The 22,602-nt window shown below is 41.1% G+C and overlaps 1 protein-coding gene across 1 annotated transcript; it reads left to right on the top strand.

The window, feature by feature from the left end:
• The first annotated feature begins 2,467 nt into the window (after nucleotides 1–2,467).
• Nucleotides 2,468–22,544, top strand: lonp1 (lon peptidase 1, mitochondrial). The gene is made up of 21 exons (XM_004569306.6): nucleotides 2,468–3,055; nucleotides 3,673–3,761; nucleotides 8,008–8,127; nucleotides 8,268–8,436; nucleotides 11,027–11,140; nucleotides 11,268–11,329; nucleotides 11,658–11,787; nucleotides 12,191–12,274; nucleotides 12,366–12,434; nucleotides 13,276–13,427; nucleotides 14,485–14,623; nucleotides 14,729–14,907; nucleotides 15,581–15,668; nucleotides 16,911–17,033; nucleotides 17,112–17,228; nucleotides 17,812–17,952; nucleotides 18,194–18,359; nucleotides 18,439–18,525; nucleotides 18,752–18,879; nucleotides 20,247–20,411; nucleotides 20,953–22,544. Exons 1-21 carry the CDS (start codon nucleotides 2,525–2,527, stop codon nucleotides 21,106–21,108), a joined length of 3,009 nt encoding a protein of 1,002 aa, XP_004569363.2. The 5' UTR covers nucleotides 2,468–2,524; the 3' UTR covers nucleotides 21,109–22,544.
• The last annotated feature ends 58 nt before the right edge of the window (nucleotides 22,545–22,602 follow it).

Below are 22,602 nucleotides of genomic sequence, written 5' to 3'. Positions count from 1 at the left end.
CCAAACCCTCCATTAAAATCCTTCAATTTAGAAGTAATATCGTGCTTTACCTGAAAGTACTTCAAAAAATCCTTATTGGTCAGACCAAACTTGCTTTTCAGTTGATTAAAAGTAAGAAGAGAGTTCTCATGAACAAGATCACCCACTGTATTAATCCCTAACTCTGCTCTTTTAAGATCATCATAGCATATGAAAATATTACAGCAGTACTACCTAGCTACTATTTTTAGTATGATAATGTGAAATTCCCAAGTAAAGTTTGAAGTAGCTCAAACTGTAAAAACCAGCACTGAGCCCTGTTACATTTATATACAGTGTTAAAGTAATGGCTACAATCTACAGCCTTTAAACTTGTGGTAGTTGGAGTTAAAAGACCAGAGACAGGGTGATTACAACGATAGCTGTAACTTCCGTCACCCCTTATATTACTGGCATCGAGCAAGACGAAGAGTAGAGATGACACTATTAATTTAAGTACATTTGTTTTAATAACACAAGAGCACACATTCATATTCATGAAGGACCATGTTCATCTAATCTCAACCTCTCTAAAACAGTATGTTGAATCTTATCAGTGAATGTCCAGTATATTGCAATGAATAGCATTTAATTTCATGGAGTATGCACTGTCACCAAAACTGCTTAGAGTCAGTACAACCTCCTGATCAGCCTCAAACATGTACCGTCAGTCCGGACTTACCTAATTTCTCCTCTCTTCCCTCAGTATACCATAACACACTCTCCAGATCTGGAAGAGAACCCTGTGTTCCCCTGTATTTACCATAACTCTTTTGTGTGAAAATAAACTCTAAAACATTAGTTTCTTTGTTGGTTCAGCATTTAGGCTCACTCTTGTTATCAACCTCATGGCCTTTTTTGACAATATCACAATGAAAACATGCTGTAAATATCGAAATCCGTGAAAACATGGCTAATCCCACTGATTTAAAACTAAAACTTTAAAGCTGCTGGAGTTGTTTTAAGCGCAGTTGTTTTAAACTGTACTTCACCAAAACCATGGAATGAAGTACAAACTGTGTGTCACATTGTCACAGGATTGCACTAATTTGGATGATTTAGAAAATGTATAAAATGTTGTAATACTTGATTCAGGCCTGCTGCTGACTTTCTATTACGCCTCTGGAAAGAACACACACTAAGAATATCTTGTTAATCAATCAATTGAATTTCACGTTAGTCTGCAACAGACTGAAGCTATTTCCACATCTCCTTTATTGGGCTGTGGGACAGTTGGCCAGTCTCAACTACAGACCCTGGACCATTTCAAATGGCATAGTTTTTGAGTTATCATCATAGGGCGTGGCCAACCTATCCGCCTCAAAAGTGGTGAGAATAACCGTCAGACCATCATGGCGATTCAGTGTGAACATTGTGAGTTTACATAGAACGGCCCACCTCGATGATGTTAAATGACAAAGCTTTTGAAGTTTCGTGAAAAGGTGTGGCCATGGCTGCACGTTGAGCTTGACCATTCGCCAATCTCTCCCAAGCTTCACGGGCATGATGAGAGTCGAGCCCTGAACAGATTGATGTGCCATTTGGCTGCAATAGTTAGAGCACCTCCTAGTGGGAAGAGGAAAGACATAGTAGGTTATAATCATTATTGATCTAGATTACATTTTAACTGGTGGTTCCAACCACGTTATGCGTCAGTTGGTCATTTGGTCAAATGGTACTCTCCATCGCCACCTAGTGGGCATAGGATGTGTTCAGCAATGCTCAACTATCACTGATAGTAGTATCAAACATAACACAAATGAATGCATTATTGTCATTAATGCATCTACTAACAAAATAAAAAAATTATTTCTGTCAGTTAAATGTGTTGTAAACACACTAAGAATATCTTAGTGTGTTTACAACACAGTTGTAAACACATTTAACTTCACATAATCCCTGGGATATCTTATAAGTATTAGAAAAAGATGCTTCAAAAGTACGTCTCCAGTGTTTCTTCATGAAAAATGTGTAAAATTACAAAGTTCTACTAGCTCATTGCCCAGACTGACCTGTCTTTATAAAACATAAAGTTTTTGTTCTCTTTTTTTACTATAAAAACAAAAACTCTCTCTTCTTGCTTTCTGTCTTTCTTTCAACAAACTTTGATTTGCTTTAAAAAAAAAAATCAAAACAAAAGACTCCCAGAAATTTCTGTACTAGATAGTAGGAAAACGGGAATTTGTTTGTGTGTCATTTAATTTTTTAACTATTACTTAAATATTTTGGAGTAGTATGAATGCCAGCTGGTGAAGTCTTCAGTCAGTACAAAATCTGTAAAACCTAAAGTTAAAAACCTATGCACTTCATCATTCCCCCCCCCCCCCCCCCCCCCCCCCCAGAAACCTTAGGGTAGACTAGATAGGAGTCTTTCCTCGGTCGATTCTGGCCCCCGACCTTACGTTTGACACCACTGTTCTAGAATCGTTGCGTGAGCAACACTACGTCATCAATATTGGACGGAAGACGGATCGTCACGTGCAGCCGTAGAAGGCTCCAGATAAACATGGCCACCTGTGTCAAAATGATAGGAGCTGCTAAACAACTGCACAGAAATTCGGCTTTTGTTGCTAAACTACACTGGCCTGGCGTTGTCTCCCGCTTGACCGAGACATCACCACTGAGCCGGCAACAGCCAGCGCGGTTCTACACCAGCATCGGAACCCCACAGAAAACATGCATGTCCCCCACCACAGCACTGACAGCTGGCAGCAGGCTGACCGGCAGACCTCGCCGGTGGATACGTGTCGGGGCCGTTCCACACTTCCAAGACAGTGTCCTCACCCGGAGCTGTGGACCGTATACGCTTCAATGTAGGATGTATGGAAACCGGGCAGGTGCGGGCTTCTCTGGACAGGATGGCGAGGACGGAGCAAGCTCCGGGGGAGAAGAGCCTGGGGGAGACGGCGGAGCACCTTACAACGGGGTTCAGATGACGGCTCTCACCCCCATGATGGTCCCCGAGGTGTTTCCCAATGTGCCTCTGGTTGCCGTTAGCAGGAACCCGGTGTTCCCCCGCTTCATCAAGATAATCGAGGTGAGTCTGATGTAACCTTGCACATTCTGTCCGCTACTTGGTCTGGTTGAAGGGAGGGTGACGCAATCACGCAACAAACTGAGAGTGATTTGACATTTAAACGGTCTTCGGTAAAACTTAGTACACCTTAGGTTATCAGAGGAAGTCCAGTCTTAAACTGAAGAGGCGATAGAGCCTTTTATTTTATTTTTTTAGTGGTGGCTCCTAATCTTTGGAACATTTAGTTACAGTCATGTATAGTGTATATGTTTTATAACCTGTAAACTCTGGTTAATTAAGGTTGTTAAAATTGTGCTTCGGAAGTAGAAGTGTGTCTTCATTTCACTTAATGCCACATTACCATTATTATCTCAGTGTCTGTTTAAAACTACACATTTTGAAGAGAACACCATGTGACTGCCACAAAGGTGTGTGAGGAGTGGGTAGAAATGCTGTTGCATAGCACATTGTTTTTTGCTGTTTGTTTTTTCTTTTTTTTTAAATTAAGACTTAGTTTCTCTTCTTTATTTAGTCAATAAAGTAAAATGTCTCACAACCGATAAGGGCATTTTCCAGACAACCCCTGGAAACTACTGTTTATTGTATTCCAGTGTGTGATGTTTCTCTCTTCATGTCAGGTTAAAAACAAAGCACTGATGGAACTGCTGAGGAGGAAGGTGCGTCTGGCTCAGCCATATGCTGGAGTCTTCATGAAGAGAGATGATGCGTAAGTTTGGAAGTCACTTCTCCAGTTGAATTACTGATCACCAGGTTGTTGCATGCCTCAAGATGAATACTGATCTCAGTGGTGTGTTTTTGCTCCATGTGGTTATACAGTCTGAGTTTACTTTACAAATATAATTTATTGTTATACTCAATTAGTTGATGGATTAATCTATAGGATACTAGTTGAGTGGCGTTTTTAGTTTGACATCTGCATCACAGCAGAGGGGTCGGACTGAAGAAGTTACTAAAGCAGCTGTTTTCTTAAAGCATTTTCATAGAATTGCCATCCTTTCAGATGTCAGCACTTCTCCTTTGCCTTGGGGGGGAAACTGAATGCTAATTGATTCACGACGTCATCATTGTGGTATAGACAAATAATACGCAAAGAGCGCTGTAGAGCAACATCAGACTTCAGGCTACAGTATAATGCGGGCCAAGAAAAATAGTGCAGTGATTAATAAGTGAATCATCCAGTGCCAACTCAGACGTCCGTCTGATGGATCCATTAAGCTCACAAAGACATACTGCAATTGCTAACACTATTGCATTCCATTTATCCAACACTCACAGTGAGACCAAAGGCTTTGGGAAATGGTTAACCCTGGTAATTATGTTTCCCAAGCGGCAGTACCTGTACTGTATGCAGCATTGCAGGTGAAATAGAAAGGGATTTCATAGCTGTTAAAAGTTTTGCTTTAAACTTTATTCACATCAGAAGACTGGACTGGCTCAAGACTTTTGCACAGGACTGTGCATCTCACTTATGCTGCAATAGGTGTAGGCTGCTGTAGGGCTGTTCGATATAACGATATATATCGGATGTCGATATGAAAACGTCTATCGTTTCATTTTACGCTATCGTTTGTTTCGTGGTGTCACAAAATAAACTGTTTACGACAATATTTTTTTATTGTTTTGGTGGTCACTGTAGAATTTCTTAAAGTTCTCTCTTTCTCTTATATTTAATATAACCACACTACGGACAGACAAACGACTGTTTTTAACAGTAAAACCATCGCGTGGCTCCGCCGTTGCACCTTCTTATCTAGTGCACGTCTTTTATTTTGACAGCGAATGCGCACCTGCGGACCACTTATGTGCACCCCTGATTATAAGGGACACTGTCGATTTTCAGAAAAATCAAAGGATTGATTTTAAGTGTGCCGTATTTTCCAAAAAACACGGTAATAACGACGGCCCGCGAGCATGCTCTACCAAAAATAGTGCTTTGTTGTGTATCTGATGGACGAAAGCTAAACCAGTTCCACACCACTGAAGTTGCAGCATTTTTACAAACAAATTCATGCGGATACCCTTTTGGTTCATGCGGATACCCATTTGGCGCCAGCTGCGGTCACAAGGCTGGAGCCAAACAAAAACACCCTGATAACGACTGTGTTTAGTCTGTTCCTTCCCATTCCATGCAAGGCCACCTGGGTTGGCTGGAAGACTGTTTACTTAGCCTAGCAGGGCGAAGGACACTGTCTCAGCTGAACTCTGGACACACACACACATACATATACACTGATATGCACACACTCATCCCCCCTCCCTTTCCAAACGCTGTGGACATTTATGTGCTTTTTTGTGCAGAGGAGTTTTTTTGTTTCCTGTTCTCATGCTGTCCTCCGTGGGGTTTTTTTCTGTAACGCTACCGATCTCCGACCTGTATCCCCATGTGATGTCTGTGTTGTGTGTGTAAGGTCGGGGGGGGGGGGGGGGGGGGGGGGGGGGTCGTCCTATTTCACTGCAGGGCAACCTGCACGTGGCGAATAAAGCCTTGATTGATTGATTGGTTCATCTGTTTCATTCAGCAGTCCACTTTCGCCCTTCTCGTTCTCTGTCGCCGCCATGTGCATATGAAAACAAAGGCACTGCTCATGCGCGTTTTACCCATATTCTATCGTGATATTTCATCTTCTTATCGTTGCCCAACATTATACCGGTATTACCGTGAACGGTATGATATGGCCCAGCCCTACTCTGAACATAAACACAAGCTATGCGATGTCTCTGATGTTTATCTGTTTCTACCTGTGCTGATGCTAGCATGACTAGAGCTAGCCAAGCAGCAGTAAATATGTGAAGCAAGGCAGAAGGATATACTCATAAAATGAACAGAATCATAAGAATATAAGACCACAAGCACTGCATATGTAACAAAGATATGTTGACATCAAATGGTATGTTATTTGAAATCTATATGAAACAATGACACATCTATTTTTTTCCCAATTTTCCAAATTAGTCTGTGATTGGCTTTAGTGTCCCAGAAATCTTATTTATATACAACTAAATATGACTCAGCAAATATGTTTTAAACGAATGATTCCTCACTTGATGACAAATCATCCATTTCCATATCTGCTGAGTCCTAAATTTGATGTCAGTGAGCTTATCAGTGGTTGGTGTTTTAAAAAAAAAAAAAAAAAAAAGCCCCCAAATCCCCTATGAGCAAGCACTTGGCGACAGTGGAGAGGAAAAACTCCCTCTTAATAGGGAGAAACCTCTGACAGAACCGGGCTCAGGAAGGGGTGGCCTTCTGTCTCGACCGAGTGGGGTCCAAATGTTCACTGACAATTTAGTTGTATATAAATGTGATTTTTAGGACATGTTGTTGAGACCAATTAGGTGGAAAGGCGACGCAGCCAGTTCCGCTTCTTCTTCTTCTTCTTCTTCTTCTTCTTACTTGGCGGAATCTCTGGCAGGCTCTTAACTTCAGTCTCGAGTTCAGCCACCTTCACAGTGAGCATTTTCTGTGTGTCTCGTAGTCTTTGCAAAGATTACTGTACAGACAATGCAGCTGACTCTTCTTTTTCTATCTTCTGTTGTTCTGTGGTGTCTTTTTCTTTCTGAGGCTCCTGCAGAGACATTGCAGTAGATGGCAGTGAGTCCTCTTTTTCCATCTTCTCCTGTTCTCCAGTCTCGTTTTCTTTCAGAGGCTCAGATTTTGACATTTCATTTGCATCGGTGGAATTTTGTTCTTTTTGCTGCTGTGGGATTTTAAGTGAGGAAGCTTTGGCTTCTTTCAGCTCCCACTTAAGAGTCTCTACCTTCAAATCACGAAGGGCCTTGTTGGAGCAGAGCTGGGATTTGAGGTCACTGATTTCTGTGTTGACTGTCTCCTGCTCCTGCCTATGTTTAATGTCCTGTTCTTTGAGTTGATTTTCAGCTGCTAGGAGCTGTTTCTGGAGCATCTCTATCTGCTCTTGTTGATTCCTACATTGGACCTCAAATTCAGCCTCCTTAGAGGACGTCAGGCCTACAGAGTGTGTGTGTGTGTGAAGCCTCCTGCAGGGTAACCATCACCTCATCAAGTTTGACAATTGCTTCACTGTTGCTATTGGGCTTATTACTAGAAGCCTCCTCCAGCTGCTCTATGAGGTCTTTAATCGTTTCCTCAGGATTTCTCTTGTTCTCGTGCATTTGTGCATGAAGGTTGTTCACCTGAAACAGGTGATAAGAAGCCCTCTTGTTAGCAGCTACCATTTTCCAATAAAGGGCGTTCTGATGGCTCTGGGAGACTTCCAGTTGCTGTCTGAGAGCAGCATCTCGTGCCATGGTTTAAACTGGACACTGCCCTGATGGGGTCTAAATCTGGGATTGGGCTGATATTGCCAAGTCTCTCCATTAGGCCCAGGGTTTGGTCTGCTGGGGTTATTCACGTTTCCCTCTCTCTCCATATTTATGTCCTCCTTTGCTTTTGAGATAGTGAGGGATTCAGCTTTTTCCCTTTCAGAAGTGGCTTCAGTGTTTTCTTGCATTTCTTTATTTCTCGGGTTTGTTCCATCACCTATGTTGTTTTGAGCTTCAACAAGAGCGCAGGCATATGCCCGAGTAATTGGTCTTCTTGGTTCTTCAGCCACTTTTTGCTTTTTTGTTTTCTTTGGTTTCACCAACATTTCATTTTGAGCTTGTGCCACAGGAGACTTTTCAGGATTTGGTCTTCTGGCTTTTTCAAGCTCATTTTTTGGTCTTTGCAAGATTGTTATTTTTGGTGTGATGACCATTTCGGTTTGTGCTTCTGCCATCGTAGATGCTTCAGCGTTTGCGGCTGCGTTTCTCTGCGTCTGCCTTACCTTTGATTTAACAACCAGGTTGTTTTGTGTTTCTGCAGTCTAGGTGACTGACTGACCAATTTATCCACCTGATAAAAGCATTGTTTCATTTTCCTGGACAAGTCCATTTAAGAGACCTGCTCTCTGTCTGGTGTTTTGATAGTAAACATGTCTTTCTGTCTGTTGCAGTAACGAGTCGGATGTAGTGGAGTCTATAGATGCCATCTACACCACAGGAACCTTTGTTCAGATTCATGAGATGCAGGACTTGGGAGACAAGCTGAGGATGATTGTCATGGGACACCGCAGGTTAGATGTACTGCTATTACTGGTGGGTGAGAAATTTTAGGTTAAAGGGCATAGGGATTGGTTTCATTAGAACTCTGGAGACAGTGCTCTCACTTATGAGTATGTATGTTATTTCTTCTGTATATCATCTGGGCTGTAAGGATCCGGATCACAAAACAGCTGCAGGTGGAGCCTGAAGAGGAAATAGCTTCAACTGTGTCAGAGTTGGAGTCTGAGCCAGAGTCCCACCAGAAACCTACACAAAGACGCAAAACCAAACGCAGCCGCAAGGACCATCTCAGTTCTCTGCCAGAGCAGCTTGAGGACAAGGTGAGAAACAGGAGCCTAATATCACATATGCCTTCTATGCACGCAGTCGAGAGAAGGACACAAAGATTCATTTCACCACAGCGTTCATTTTCTTTTGGACCTCTTCTTAAGTTGTCTCGGCTTTAAATTAACTGCCAGTGGTGCAACGGATCACGGTTGAAGTTTTCTGAAATCCGAACGGATCCCACTCCACTTTTTAAGTCTGCTGGTCCTTAACTTTGGGAGAAGCAACCTGTCACTGAACAGACTCCTCTGGTTGTTTATGGCCGTGTGCAGAGGATGCCCAGCATGGTCCATAATGTCCATATTGCACCTTAATTTGTTTTTATATAAGTGAGTGGAATGAGTCTTCAGTTGAATGTTTTTTAATAGGCAAAAATACTTAAATAAGTAAATGGCGAGTCGAATTTTTGTTTTTGCTGATCCGAAAATTGATCCGATCCGTGACTTAAAACCGCGATCCTGTGAGATTTTTGATCCGTTGCACCACTATCAACTGTATGCGGTGGTCCAAGGGGGCGTGCTTTTACATAAAGTTATGTGTAAGCAAAACAGTACAAAGAAAAAGTCATTAACAGGAACGCCTGAGGTTAAACCAACACAGTCGCATTGTTTAGGCAATGCTTCCTTGCACATGCCTAACTGCAGGAAACTTCAAGGTAACCACATATAGACTAAACCAGCATCGTTTCTAAGCACAGGGTTCACAAGCACACTAAACCTGCTATAAAAAAGCATGGCAGGTTTGATCAGATTTCCCCCAAATGTATATAATCACAGTGTAAGGCGTTTTCACATTGCCGTGTTGCTTGTGTCGTAGGTGTCGCTTGACGATTTTCACACACCCTGCGTCGTGAGACACAATCTTTGTGTCCCGTCGGTCGGTTGTGCACATCTTGAGCCGGGTTGAAGATACAACTGTACGGTTATGGTTTAGCTCCATTTTAATATTAATCCTGAACAGAAGCTCAGAGACATACACAGAGGAAGATGTTGGAGCAGTTTGAAATCGGTGCTTATGATTTAATCACACTCTAGATCTTGTTGTAACATATGATATAGAAACTGAACATTGTAAGAGTTTCTTGAAAACCCCTTTCTTGTCTGATCATTTCCTAATAACATTTCAATTTAAAATAATTGATCACACAGCAGTGGGGAGTAGAGTTCATTACAGTAGATGTCTTTCTGAACCTGCTGTAACTAAGTTTAAGGATATAATCCACCCGCTGTTATCATCTTGCCCTGGAACAACACAGAGCAGAGCAGCTACCTGAACACTACTGCAAGAGAGGTTGATTATCTTGTTTATAATTTTAACTCCTCACTACGTACGACTCTGGATACTGTAGCTCCTGTGAACAATAGAGCCTCAAATCTGACGTACTTGACTCTCTGGTATAACTCTCATACACGCACCTTAAAGTAGGTAGCTCGTAAGCTGGAGAGGAAATGGCATATCGCAAACTTAGAAGATCATCATTTGGAAATAGTTTGCAGCTTTATAAGAAAGCCCTCCATAAAGCCAGAACATCTTACTATTCTTCACTAATTGAGGAAAATAAGAACAACCCCAGGTTTCTCTTCAGCACTGTAGCCAGGCTGACAAAAAGTCAGAGTGCTGTTTTAGCCAAACATCCCTTTAATGTTAACTAGTAATGACTTCATGAACTTCTTCACAAAAAAATTAACCTTTAGAGAAAAAATTACTCATATTAATCACCTCACAGACATAACATTATGTACAGTTGCTTTCTGTTCCACTGGTATGTATTTAGACTCTTTTTCTCCAATTGATCTTCTTTCTGAGTTAACTAATGACTTCCTCCAAACCATCAACGTGTCTTTTAGACCCCATTCCTACAAAACTGCTCAAAGAAGTCCTGCCATTAATTAATGCTTCAATCTTAAATATGATCAACCTATCTCTAACAATCGGCTATGTATCACAGGCCTTCAAGCTGGCTGTAGTTAAACCTTTACTTAAAAAGCCATGTCTTGACCCAGCAGTCTTAGCCAATTATAGGCCAATCTTCCTTTTATCTCAAAAGTCCTTGAAAGAGTAGTTGCTGAACAGCTAACAGATCATCTGTGGAGGAATGGCTTATTTGAAGAGTTTCAGTCAGGTTTCAGAGCTCATCACAGAAACAGCTTTAGTGACGTTACAAATGATCTTCTTATGTCCTCTGACAGTGGACTCATGTCTGTGCTTGTCCTGCTAGACAGTTTTATCTGAGTGGCGACACCTATTGTTTAACAGAATACTGCAGCGACTTCTTGCTTCTTAACTGGGGGTATAAATCACTGCATCTGTGTGATGATGATGCGGCGGTGCATGAAGCAACCACAGCGGAGGGTACATTGGCAGCTTAAGTAAATTTAAAAAAAAGAAGAAGTTCCTTTTATAGAAGTGTGTAAGCTTTCAACATGACCTACATTTGTTAAGGATGGTTTGAAACTATTTGGTTCAGTCAGTGTCCACCAAGCTGTGCATCTTGGTTTTGATAATGTGTCATTAGTGATGGGTATAGTAATATTTATAGTTTACAGTTCTTTCCACATTGATAGTAATTATTTTTGTTCTATTCAGATATCAGAGGCAGACCTGAGTCCAGAGCTTCAACCTTTGCCCTCCTCCAACATCCTGATGGTCGAAGTGGACAATGTTCAGCATGAACAGTTCACCGTCACCGAGGAGGTCAAGGTACAGAAAACGCATCAAAGTAGCGCGTTATTACATCATCTTCAATCAAGTGATTAAAAAAAAAAAAAAAAATTAAACTGTTTGTCATTCTTTAACACACACGTCTGTAATGTCATGTGTTCTACAGGCGCTGACAGCAGAGATAGTAAAGACCATCAGAGACATCATTGCACTTAACCCCCTCTACAGGTCAGTTCTACCATTTCAGTTTTATCATATGCAATCTGTAAACTTTCATTTTACTTTACTTTTTTACTTTATACTGCTTGTAGTTTCAGGTTTCCATTCTATAAACCTAGTAAGGGTGTTCAACATCTTAAAGCAATTTCCAGGCAATCTGTGCTCGGTGCACCTTTTCAGCTGATGCTGAATTAGGCTGTTTTCTAATTTGCCAATGAAAACACTTTAAAGTCAGATGTTTATATTAGTACCAGGCTGTCGGGATGAAAACAAAATCCAACTGTAGTATTGATGAAAGGGACGTTTTCTGAAATGTGCTTGTTTGTGTGTGAACCAGAGAGTCGGTCCTTCAGATGATGCAGGCTGGTCAGCGTGTGGTTGATAACCCCATCTATCTCAGCGATATGGGAGCAGCTCTGACGGGAGCTGAATCGCATGAACTACAAGACGTCCTGGAGGAGACTAATGTGAGCAGTCTGCCTGCTTATAGACCTTTATGACACTCAGTGTGTGAGCATTTTCCAGAGCAACCAGTGATGTGCTAACTCGTGACTCCTTTTCTTATCCTAAAACTTGTTTTTTGATACACTAATAGTGTCCAGTTGATTTTCAACTCTGAGTGGAGTGTCTTTATTTGATTCTAATACCCTCGTTTATGCGTGTGTACAGACTTATTAAGAAACGCTTTTCTCATACAAAATAATAATAAATCAAGAAAGCAGCGTTTTTTGTTTTTTTGTTACTGAGAGATTACTACAGAAACGTCATCTCCAACTCTGCTGTTCTATTTCATGAAATCAGTGTTGCAGAGTTCTGTTCATTAAAAGTTTTGTGTGCAGTTCATTGAGTCCTGTTTCTGTGTCCATGCAGATCCCGAAACGTCTCTACAAGGCTCTGTCTTTACTCAAGAAGGAGTACGAGCTGAGTAAGCTACAGCAGCGCTTGGGTCGTGAGGTCAGACGTCATCATAATGTTGAAGTATTAAATAACTTCTGCTTAGGTTGTTACCCTTGGCCATTCATCCGTGTCTCTTCTATGTTCTCAGGTGGAAGAGAAGATCAAACAGACCCATAGGAAGTACCTGCTGCAGGAGCAGCTCAAGATCATTAAGAAGGTACACCAGACTAATCTGTGACAGACCACCTCTGTCTTCCCTTTGCCTGACAGACCCAAAGTCATTCAGGAGAAACACTTGGGCTCTCAAAAACTCTGGGGACTTTCAGCAGTCAACTGTCAGCATACTGTTAAGACACGTCTTACAAGCCAATAGTCTCAATCCGGCACAGCTGACACCTAAAGCACCTTTTCCGTTAGTACCTACTCCGATCGACTCGCCACGATTCAACTTAGATCGACCGGTTTTCTTTTACAAACAGTGCTATCTGACACACATGTCGTCAGAGCGTCCCGCGAGGTAATTAGTATGCGACACAAATGCTACAACAAAGGTGGACGTTGAGGCAAGAATATACCTGCAGCTCGGTCTGTGGCATTTTGTAATTCTCTGGGATCATGGCGATGTTTTTGTAGCCATTTCTTGTTTTCAGGTTTCAAAAATGGCAGATTTGATTTTTGGGAACTCATCAAATGATCAGCCATGTAGTGGCATGTAGTCGTCTGACGTCACATTTTAGCACCTGCTCGTATCGCTTGGAACCCCGGGCGAGCAGGTACTAAAAAAGTACCAGGTACTACAGCATGACGTAATTGAAAACTGACTGGATACTACATCAAATCACCTGTCTGGTGTACTTTGAACCATATTTTCCATTTATATGCTTTTGGTATTGTTCTCTTGGCAGGTGCATACACAGTTTCAGATTTAAATGCATAATTTTATCTTTATCATAGGCAAAGAAAATGTGAGCTGCACTCAGAGTACAGTAGGAGCATGCGCCGTGGATGCAGGTGTGTGAAGATGTGGCTCATAAAATATTCTGTGTTTTTGTCATTAGGAGCTGGGTCTGGAAAAGGAGGACAAAGATGCTATTGAGGAGAAGTTTCGTGAAAGACTGAAAGATAGGATGGTCCCTCAGCATATAATGGATGTGATCAACGAAGAACTCAACAAGCTGGGTCTTCTGGACAACCATTCATCAGAGTTCAAGTTAGTCGTCTTGTTTTAGTCTTCAAAGGCCTTTGAACCACAATACCACTTTACACTAAAAAAAAAAACAGGAGTCAACTTGAAAACTACTAAACAGAATAGAGGGAAATGTAGTTTATGTAGTTATGCTATTGGAAAATAGAACAGAGGAAGAGGAAGCAGAGTTTGGCTAAGGATACTTTAACACGTGTTATCTGAACCCCTCTTTGCTCCATGGTGCGTGTGCGCGATTGCATTGGTATTTGCACTTATGCAGTATCTAACGAACCCAATCACTAAAACAGTCTCCTGGCTAACACGTTACCTTGGAGACTTGGGTCGCGCACCCTCACTTCCTTTTATCGCTCCATTTTCTAACAAAATGAGGCATCTTTGCTTTTTAGCTGCAGTTTTATAGAAACATCAGGTAGGTGTGATGTGTTTTGCATTTTATTTGATGTAGTTCTGCTCCCACCATATTTCGTGCACTCCAGCTGTGTGTCACACCACTCTTATACATTACTGGTGTATAAAAGACGTCACGAAGCGAACACCTGTGTGTCTCCAGTCACAGCTCCCCTGGCAGCCTCCTTTCTCCTTGGTCCTCTTTCTCTTTGAGTTTAAATGAAGTAAATGAGTCGAGACAGTATGACGAGCTTACGTAAAGAGAGACAAAGGAGAGAAGAACAAAATAAAGAAACGAGAACATTTATGAGAAAGGAAATCTCAGTTAGGGCATCAGCTATTGATTATTTTAGTAACTGAGTAATCTCTCGATTAGTCCATCGATCAATTGAGTAATTAGATAAAAACAATAAATATTCAAAAGAGAAAAACCACAGGTCTTTCAGAATGAACTGTTTATTTCCATTTTAGGTATTACAATGTTTTAAAGTTTGGCTGCATACGGCATCTGTTAAAAATAACTTAATGGGCTTAATGTTGTCAAACGTTTTATTCATATGCTGCTCATAACTACGTCTCCGTGTAGCAAAGCTCCATCTGTTTTAACATTGGCTGTCCATCTGCTTGTTTTATTGACTATTTGCAATAATCAGGAATCTACTGTTTGTTTCAGTGTAACCCGCAACTATCTAGACTGGCTGACCAGCATGCCCTGGGGTACCAACAGTGAAGAGAACTTGTTACTGGACAGAGCGAAAGAAGTCCTGGAAGAAGACCATTATGGAATGGATGATGTTAAGAAACGCATACTGGTACGCACACACACTCTAATACTCTGTATTTGATACATCAGATATATCCACACCCACAGAACAGTGGATCCTTTTTTATAGAAATGAACATCTTTCTTTTTACAGGAATTTATAGCAGTGAGCCAGCTTCGTGGCACCACCCAGGGGAAGATCTTGTGTTTCTACGGTCCTCCAGGTGTAGGAAAGACCTCCATCGCCCGCTCGATAGCCAGAGCTCTCAACAGAGAATACTTCAGGTTCAGCGTGGGAGGCATGACAGATGTGGCTGAGATCAAGGGGCACAGGTATGATCTGTGCTACTGTTATTTCTGAGAGACCTTATCCTGGATTACATTGTCAGTATCATGTGCAGAGAAGGTGGCATCCTGCACAAGGGCAGATAATGGTAGAATTAAATGTGATGGACTATGATGGGATGCAAATCAAGATCAAAAAAGGCAACTGTGCACACATCCAAGCAACAAAAAACTTGGAGTGCTGTGGATTGAGTCGTTTAGTTGTTTTAATTGGCCAGTATTAGTGTATTCTTCACCAAAATTTGTAATCATGGTGGATTTTTTTATGTCACTACTAACTATGGAATGAAAAATGATAGGGCGGCGCTTTGCTAGTAACTTTAACTTTAACGTTCTCTGCTTTCCTGCTGACATGAGGGATGGCACTGATGAACAGGTACGAATGGTAGAGTAATAACTTATTGGCTGCTTGACTTTATAAAGGAAAAGTGAAATCTTCCCTGAATTAGATTTGGCTGGATGCCGCTTTCAGGTTGCCTCTCTGTGCGTCTCTGAACCAGTTTAAGACCTTCTGTAATTGTAGATCTCTTACGGATTAATGGAAACATCCACAGTGTGTCCTGGTCTTCTCCTCTGTGTCCAAATGGCAACAATTCAACTTTCATTTTGAGGAAGACGATACAAATCACTCACTGTAAAAATTGCATGTGTGTGTATCCAGACGGACATATGTTGGAGCAATGCCGGGAAAGATAATTCAGTGTCTGAAGAAAACCAAAACGGAAAATCCTCTGGTGCTGATAGATGAGGTGAGTGTTGTGATGATGCTCTTGTAGTTGTCTGTTGATTTCAGCATAACGTAACCAAAGCAACATTAATATGAAGGCCATCTGTTCATGTGTGATTTTTGTGCTGATACGATGTTTTAGCTTCACTTTGATAAACGGATATTTTTGCTTCATATAATCTGGCACTGAATGACATCTATAACTATAACGTTCTGTAGTATATTGTTCGTGGCAGTGCTAAAATCATGCACTCTATATCAAAAAATGCCCAGTCAGTAAAAGGAGAAACTGTCAAATTAATTTAAAGCCACTGAGTTGTTTTGCTGACAGCAGTTTGAGAGATCTGTTCAGGGACCATCAGTAAGTCAAACAGCAGTGTGATAGTTTATAGGCTGGGTAAAGTAGAAGCTCAGGCTTCATACTGCTCTGCTCTGTCATATTTTTTACTTTTTTTTTTTTTTCACTTTGCTGAGCTGATACAGTATCACGTCCTGTTCCTGTTACAACACACGTTGGGGGATAGTTTATCTGTGTAGCCCATTTAATTAACGTAACTTTAGACAGGTGTTTCATAGTGCAATCATAAAGTTTTATCTCACATAGGAGGTCATCTGATTGTTGGGGTTCTCTCTTTTTTCGGTATTAAACTAGCCTTTTTACCTTACAATGTAAAGTGCGTTGAGGCGACAGTTGTTGTGATTTGGTGCTATAGAAATAAAACTGATTGTTTTTAACCCACGCAGACATTAGGATAATGCACATAGAAGTGTCCTGCCCAGATGATGCGTTCAAACCCCGGCCATCTTGCTGTGAGGCAACAGTGCGTCCCTGTTCTGGCTCAGCCAAAGGCTTTCCAAGGAGATTTTAGAGCAATTCTTTAATTATTACATCCTATTAAGTAAAAAAGGGATTAACTAGTTTTTCAGCACTGTTCTAAAACAATATTTGTCTAATTATAACAATATTACACCAAAGACAGAAAGCAGTCCTACATATTTAGAAAATATTTAATATGCACATAGGACATATCCTGGTCAAAATTTACTCCAAATTCCTCTTGCCATCCAAATATCTGGTTATACAGCATGTTTCAAATGATTATTTTCATGGATCCAAACTGTCAGGCCAGGTCTGCAAGTGAACCTTGTGCACTGATTTTGTGATCTAACCGGTTGGCATGGAGTTGTTGGTTTCCAAGTTTCATCAATAGTTATATAACTGGTATAAAATGATGTGATGATGTTCATACCGTGTCATTACCAGGTTGATAAGATGGGTCGTGGTTACCAGGGCGATCCATCCTCTGCTCTGCTGGAGCTCCTGGACCCTGAGCAGAATGCCAACTTTCTTGATCACTACCTGGATGTTCCTGTCGATTTGTCAAAGGTAGGTACTGTGTAACGAGTGCTCCACAGCTCCTCATAATATGTGGTTTTAATGTGCACCGTCTCTCCTCCTGTAAAGGTTTTGTTTATTTGCACGGCCAATGTGATAGACACCATCCCAGAGCCACTCAGGGATAGAATGGAGATGATCAACGTTTCTGGATATGTGGCTCAGGAGAAACTGGCTATTGCTGAGGTAAAATCTGCAAATGCGGGTTACACGTTACAATGTCTGTAAAGCTCTGTTAAGGGATGAACACAGTTTGTTTAAATATATTACCACAGTGGGTGTTTTCATTGTGGTGGTGTAATAACGGCGAAGGTGACAGAATATGATGTGAACTTTTAATCTTCTTTAAACCAGTCCACAAGCTCTTGCTCCCAGTGTAGTGCCAGTTACTTCAGTTCAGTTTGATTTAATTTAACTATTTTAATTACCATCAGAATAGAAATGTTTAGGATAAATATGATCACTCAGAATTAATTAAAGAGCTAGCCCAGTGTAGCTTAATATTTAGGGGAAATCTCAATATTTGGGCTTTGCATCCCATGTATTGTAAACTTGAAATAATGATTTTGACACAAGGTTTCTGCCCTTGGCCGCCGCCCAGCATAGACAGTGCACCCGACCCTACAGCACCTCCTGCGGGTAGTGGACACGTCCTTTAATAAGTGGAAGAGATGGATGGATGGGCGGGCATTGCATATTAGCGTTTTCTTTTCTTTTGGCTCAACCTCAGAGTATTTTTTTTTGTTTGTTTTTTCATTTCTGTGTGTAGCGTTACTTGGTGCCACAGCTGCGCTCACTCTGTGGTCTGACAGAGGAGAAGGCTTCAATCTCATCTGATGCTCTCAGTCTGCTCATCAAGCAGTACTGTAGGGAGTCTGGAGTCAGGAACCTGCAGAAACAAGTTGAAAAGGTAAAATATTGTAAAAGTGCACTCAGAAAACAACATTCTGCTTGTAACAGAAGCTAAAGACTTCTTTGCTGGGAGTAGTGGTATGAATATAATGTGTGTATGTAGTTGCTGGTTCTTTGTGACAAAAACATCCTTTTTCATTTTAATAGCAGTTGTGCCAAAAATGATTTTTTTTTTCTGTGTCATCCTTTTTTTTAATCTATTATTTATCTCCTTATTGTTCTTCGTTTATTGCCCACAGGTTTTCCGTAAGGTGGCGTTCTGTATTGTGAATGGTGAACAAACCGGAGTGATGGTCACTCCTGAAAACCTGCAGGAGTTTGTGGGTAAACCTATTTTCACAGTTGATCGGATGTATGATGTCACTCCACCGGGAGTGGTTATGGGGCTGGCTTGGACCGCAATGGGTGAGAAAGAGAGACACACACGCACACACAGCACCAGCAAAAGTTACCTGTACTGAGTGTGCATTTATCTCCTGTGCAGGAGGATCGACGCTGTTCATCGAGACTTCACTCCGCCGGCCTCCAGGAGGAGCGGACTCTAAAGGAGAGGGCTCATTGGAGGTCACAGGTCTGTCAGGAGTTTCCCATCTTGCGCCACCGCATTGAAAACAGTGTGTGGGTGTAGGAAAAAACATTCTTCCCTCAGTTAGTCCTTTACAAACGTAATCTGAGCTTTGTGTATTGGTCATAGGAGAAACAGAGTTAGAAAGTCTTCAAACCATTTCAGAGGTTTTAAAAACATGATCCTTAACAAATGCAGGTAAACTGATACTAAAGATGTGGCTCTCCTGCAGGTCAGCTGGGTGATGTTATGAAGGAAAGTGCGAAGATCGCTTCAACCTTCGCCAGAGCATTCCTTATGACTCAGGAACCGGAGAATCACTTCCTCATCAACTCCCACCTGCATCTGCACGTCCCTGAGGTAACCATTTATTTCATTTCAGTTCCATTTTATTTTAAATTTTATAAAGCGCCAAATCACAACAGTTGTCTCAAGGGGTTTTATATTGTAAGGTAAAGACCCTACAACACTGCAGAGAAAACCCCAACAATAAGGTGGTGCGGTATGACCAAGTATTTTGATGACAGTGGGAGGAAGAAAAGCCTTTTAATGGGAAGAAACCTTGAGCAGAGCCAGGCTCAGAGGGGGAGGCCGCCTGCCACAACCAATTAGGTTAGACTGACTGACTGAGTGCATCATGAGAATCCAGCAGCAGCCTACACCTATTGCAGGATTCAGGGTCACCTAATCCAGCCCTAACTATATGCTTTAGCAAAAAGGAAAGTCTGAAGTCTAATCTTAAAAGTAGAGATGGTGTCTGTCTCCTGAATCCTGACTGGGAAGAGAGAACAGGTGCACAGGCGACCTCCAGACTCACAAACAACTTCTTCCCCTGGGCCATTCGGACTGTTAACAAACACTGCCCACCCTACACTCCACTCCTACCCACCCACCTCACCAATCTGATCATGGTCTGAGTAACCTTCATCACTAAGGTCACTCACACACAGACTCTATACTCAGACCAAGTCCTTTTCCACTGCTTCCAAGCACTTTGTTCTCCAATTTGTGGTCGTCTATTGTTTGTATGCATTTCTCCTGCTTATTATTTATTCCTCCTGTCTACCATTTATATTTTATTCCCACACAGTTGGCATGCAGCACCCATAATTTCGTTGTACATGTACGATGACAATAAAGGGCTATTCTATTCTATTCTATTCTATTCGAGGGGGCTGAAGCTGAAGGCTCTGCCTCCAATTCTATTTTTAAATACTCTAGGAACAACAAGTAAGCCTGCAGTCTGAGAGTAATGTGCTCTAATGGGGTGATATAAGATAAGATAACCTTTATTAGTCCCACACGTGGGAAATTTGTTTTGTCACAGCAGGAAGTGGACAGTACAAAAGTTATGAGGCAAAAATTAGAATACAATAAGAATAAATACAGTACACAACTGTACAGAATAGAATAAAATAAAATAAAATATCTTATCTTATCTGATATGATACTATGAGGTCATTAAGATAAGATGGGGCCTGATTATTTAAAATAAAATAATAATATAAAGCAACTAATTAATTAGTTCTAACTTCTGTTAGTGTCAGTTAAAACCCTTGCTGCAGCAAGAAAGATAAAAGCTATAAGGGACTTTTTAGCCTACAGCCTACAATAATAATGTAATGAATGCATGAACCAGAAATATCCTGTTGATGCTTCTTGCGATAATGGTAGAACTGAACTGTGGCTGGCAGTGCTCATTCCTGTCTATTTTCACTTGTTTCTAGGGGGCAACTCCAAAAGATGGACCAAGCGCTGGTTGCACTATTGTCACGGCACTCTTGTCCCTGGCAATCAACAAGCCCGTGCGTCAGAATGTAGCCATGACTGGTGAGGTGTCTCTGATGGGCAAAATACTACCAGTAGGAGGGATCAAAGAGAAGACTATTGCTGTATGTACAACAAATATTCTTTGCTCATTTCTTTAACATGGATATCGTTCATTAACTAACAGCTAAAGTAATTGATGCTCACAAAACAGCTTCATGAAGGATTTTGAGGTCAGTACAGCTCCCATTTCAGCAACTCTGAAGAGGTATCATAAATGTTAACATGGCCAGCACACATATTAATGTTAGCTGTTTAAAGAGTAGCTATTGCTCGATAGCTACATTAGCCATATACTAGCAGGTCATGTCTGTGGCTAACAATAATGAAACAGTTGCATTATTGTGGCAGCTGAGCAACAAGTTTTATCCATTCTGCCAGACTGTAATAAAGTGTGTTCATTTAACAGAATAACACAATTATTTGTGTTGAATAAGTGTTGAAATGTAGCTTACACTAGCCCAGGACAAGTCACCAGAAGCGTGTGTGTGTGTGTGTGTGTGTGTGTGTTAGCTGTCTGTCATGTGAACAAAAAATTATGATTACTTTCAGAGAAATCACTTGGAATCACTTTTAGTTAACTTTGGTCGTTGGCTCCTCTGTCAGGCTCGTCGTGCTGGTGTGACCTGTATCATCCTTCCAGTTGAGAACAAGAAAGATTTCTCGGACCTGCCAGACTACATCACTCAGGGCTTGGAGGTCCACTTTGTGGATCACTACAGTCAAATCTACCCCATCGTCTTTCCACAGAACGAGTCTTAGCCTGTTTTCAACTATAGCACCTGACCAAGATTGATGGCACTTGACAACTCGGTACCTATTTATTACCCAACAGCAATAGCGGTGTCATTCTCGTCGTACATGGTGAAATCAACTTGTTACTTTTTGACTGAATGGACTCTGAGGTCCTGTTATAGAGACTTGGCACTACATCATCTGTTGCAGTATCACAGTGGAGCAGCAGCCTTGTTGGTCACTCGCACATGATCCTGTTTTGGTTACCATAGAAGCCTTTACTGTGTGGGTACAGCTGTGACGGAGACAACAACACTGAACTGAAATGTGCCAAATATGGACACGGAAAGTCAAATGGTGACGGTGACACGTGACCATGTCACTGATTAGCAGAAGTCAGATTGAGGACTTTGCTGCCAGGCAGCTTGTTCATCCAGGTCTGTGGATGGACTCTTTCATAGATTTTGTGCATTTGTAGTATACCAGATGTCAGGATGATGATGTTGAAATCAACAATAAACAGACATAACTGAATGCTGTTGCCTGTTCTAGCCCACCTCTGACTGTGTGAGGGCATTTTAATGGTTTGATTAAGTTAAATAGACTGGAATTTATAAACCACTTTTGTACTCTTGGTGAGCAATTAAAGTGCTTGTTTCAACTTTATAATTTTAAAAAAGGAAGTATGTAATTAGATGAAAATGACAACAAATGATCCAAAAGTGTTGCAAACAGTCAAGTTTGAATCAGACATGATGAGAAAGATAAACGGAGTGTAAAAAAACTTTGATCACTCAGATTAATGCTATATAGATGCCAGAGCATTCCAAAGAATGAAGTGTTCTACTTTCAACTCGCGCAGCTTTTCTGCACCAAAGCTACTTCCTTCTTTTGCATTTTTAATAAAGTTAAAAACCCATCAAATAATGACTTAAAGTAAGTTTCAAAGTAACTTTTTTTTAAAAATTTCTGCTATATTACTGTCATAGACCTATGCAGTGTTGTAGCAAAAAAGGTGGCTACGAAGGTCTATTGTGATTCTATTATTGGAATTGAATTGAGCCCATACACAGTTAGCACAGTGTCAGAGTACATCTCAAATACAACAGTTCACCACAAGATAACCCACTGAAAACTCTGTGGAAGAGATCAGGTTCAAATTAGCTTTAACATCCTGTCAGGCGTCTGTTTGGTCAAATAAAAAGCGGCTGATGCTACTCAAGCAACCCTGACAAGTAGAAGCTTATGTATGTTACATGTATTATCCATTATGTATTTTAAAGTGTGTGGTTATATGTCAGACACTACAGATTTGCTCAATGTAGATAATCTTGGGATAAAAGTAATTAAGAACTTGTTGCCTTTTCCTTTTTGTCTGGACAAGGAAACACATGTTTGTCCTTAAAACTGTGCCTACAGGTAAAGGCAAATAAAATCTGGGCTTTGACTAAGCCACTTTGTAAGCACCTGTCTGCTTTGGGTCATTCTTCAGTGGTTTTGTTAGTGTGTGCAGAATTCATT

The sequence above is a fragment of the Maylandia zebra genome, linkage group LG17, assembly GCF_041146795.1.
Source record: "Maylandia zebra isolate NMK-2024a linkage group LG17, Mzebra_GT3a, whole genome shotgun sequence".
Lineage (NCBI taxonomy): Eukaryota > Metazoa > Chordata > Actinopteri > Cichliformes > Cichlidae > Maylandia > Maylandia zebra.
The sequence above is the reverse complement of the archived record's forward strand: the minus strand, read 5'-3'. Positions and strand labels throughout refer to the sequence as shown.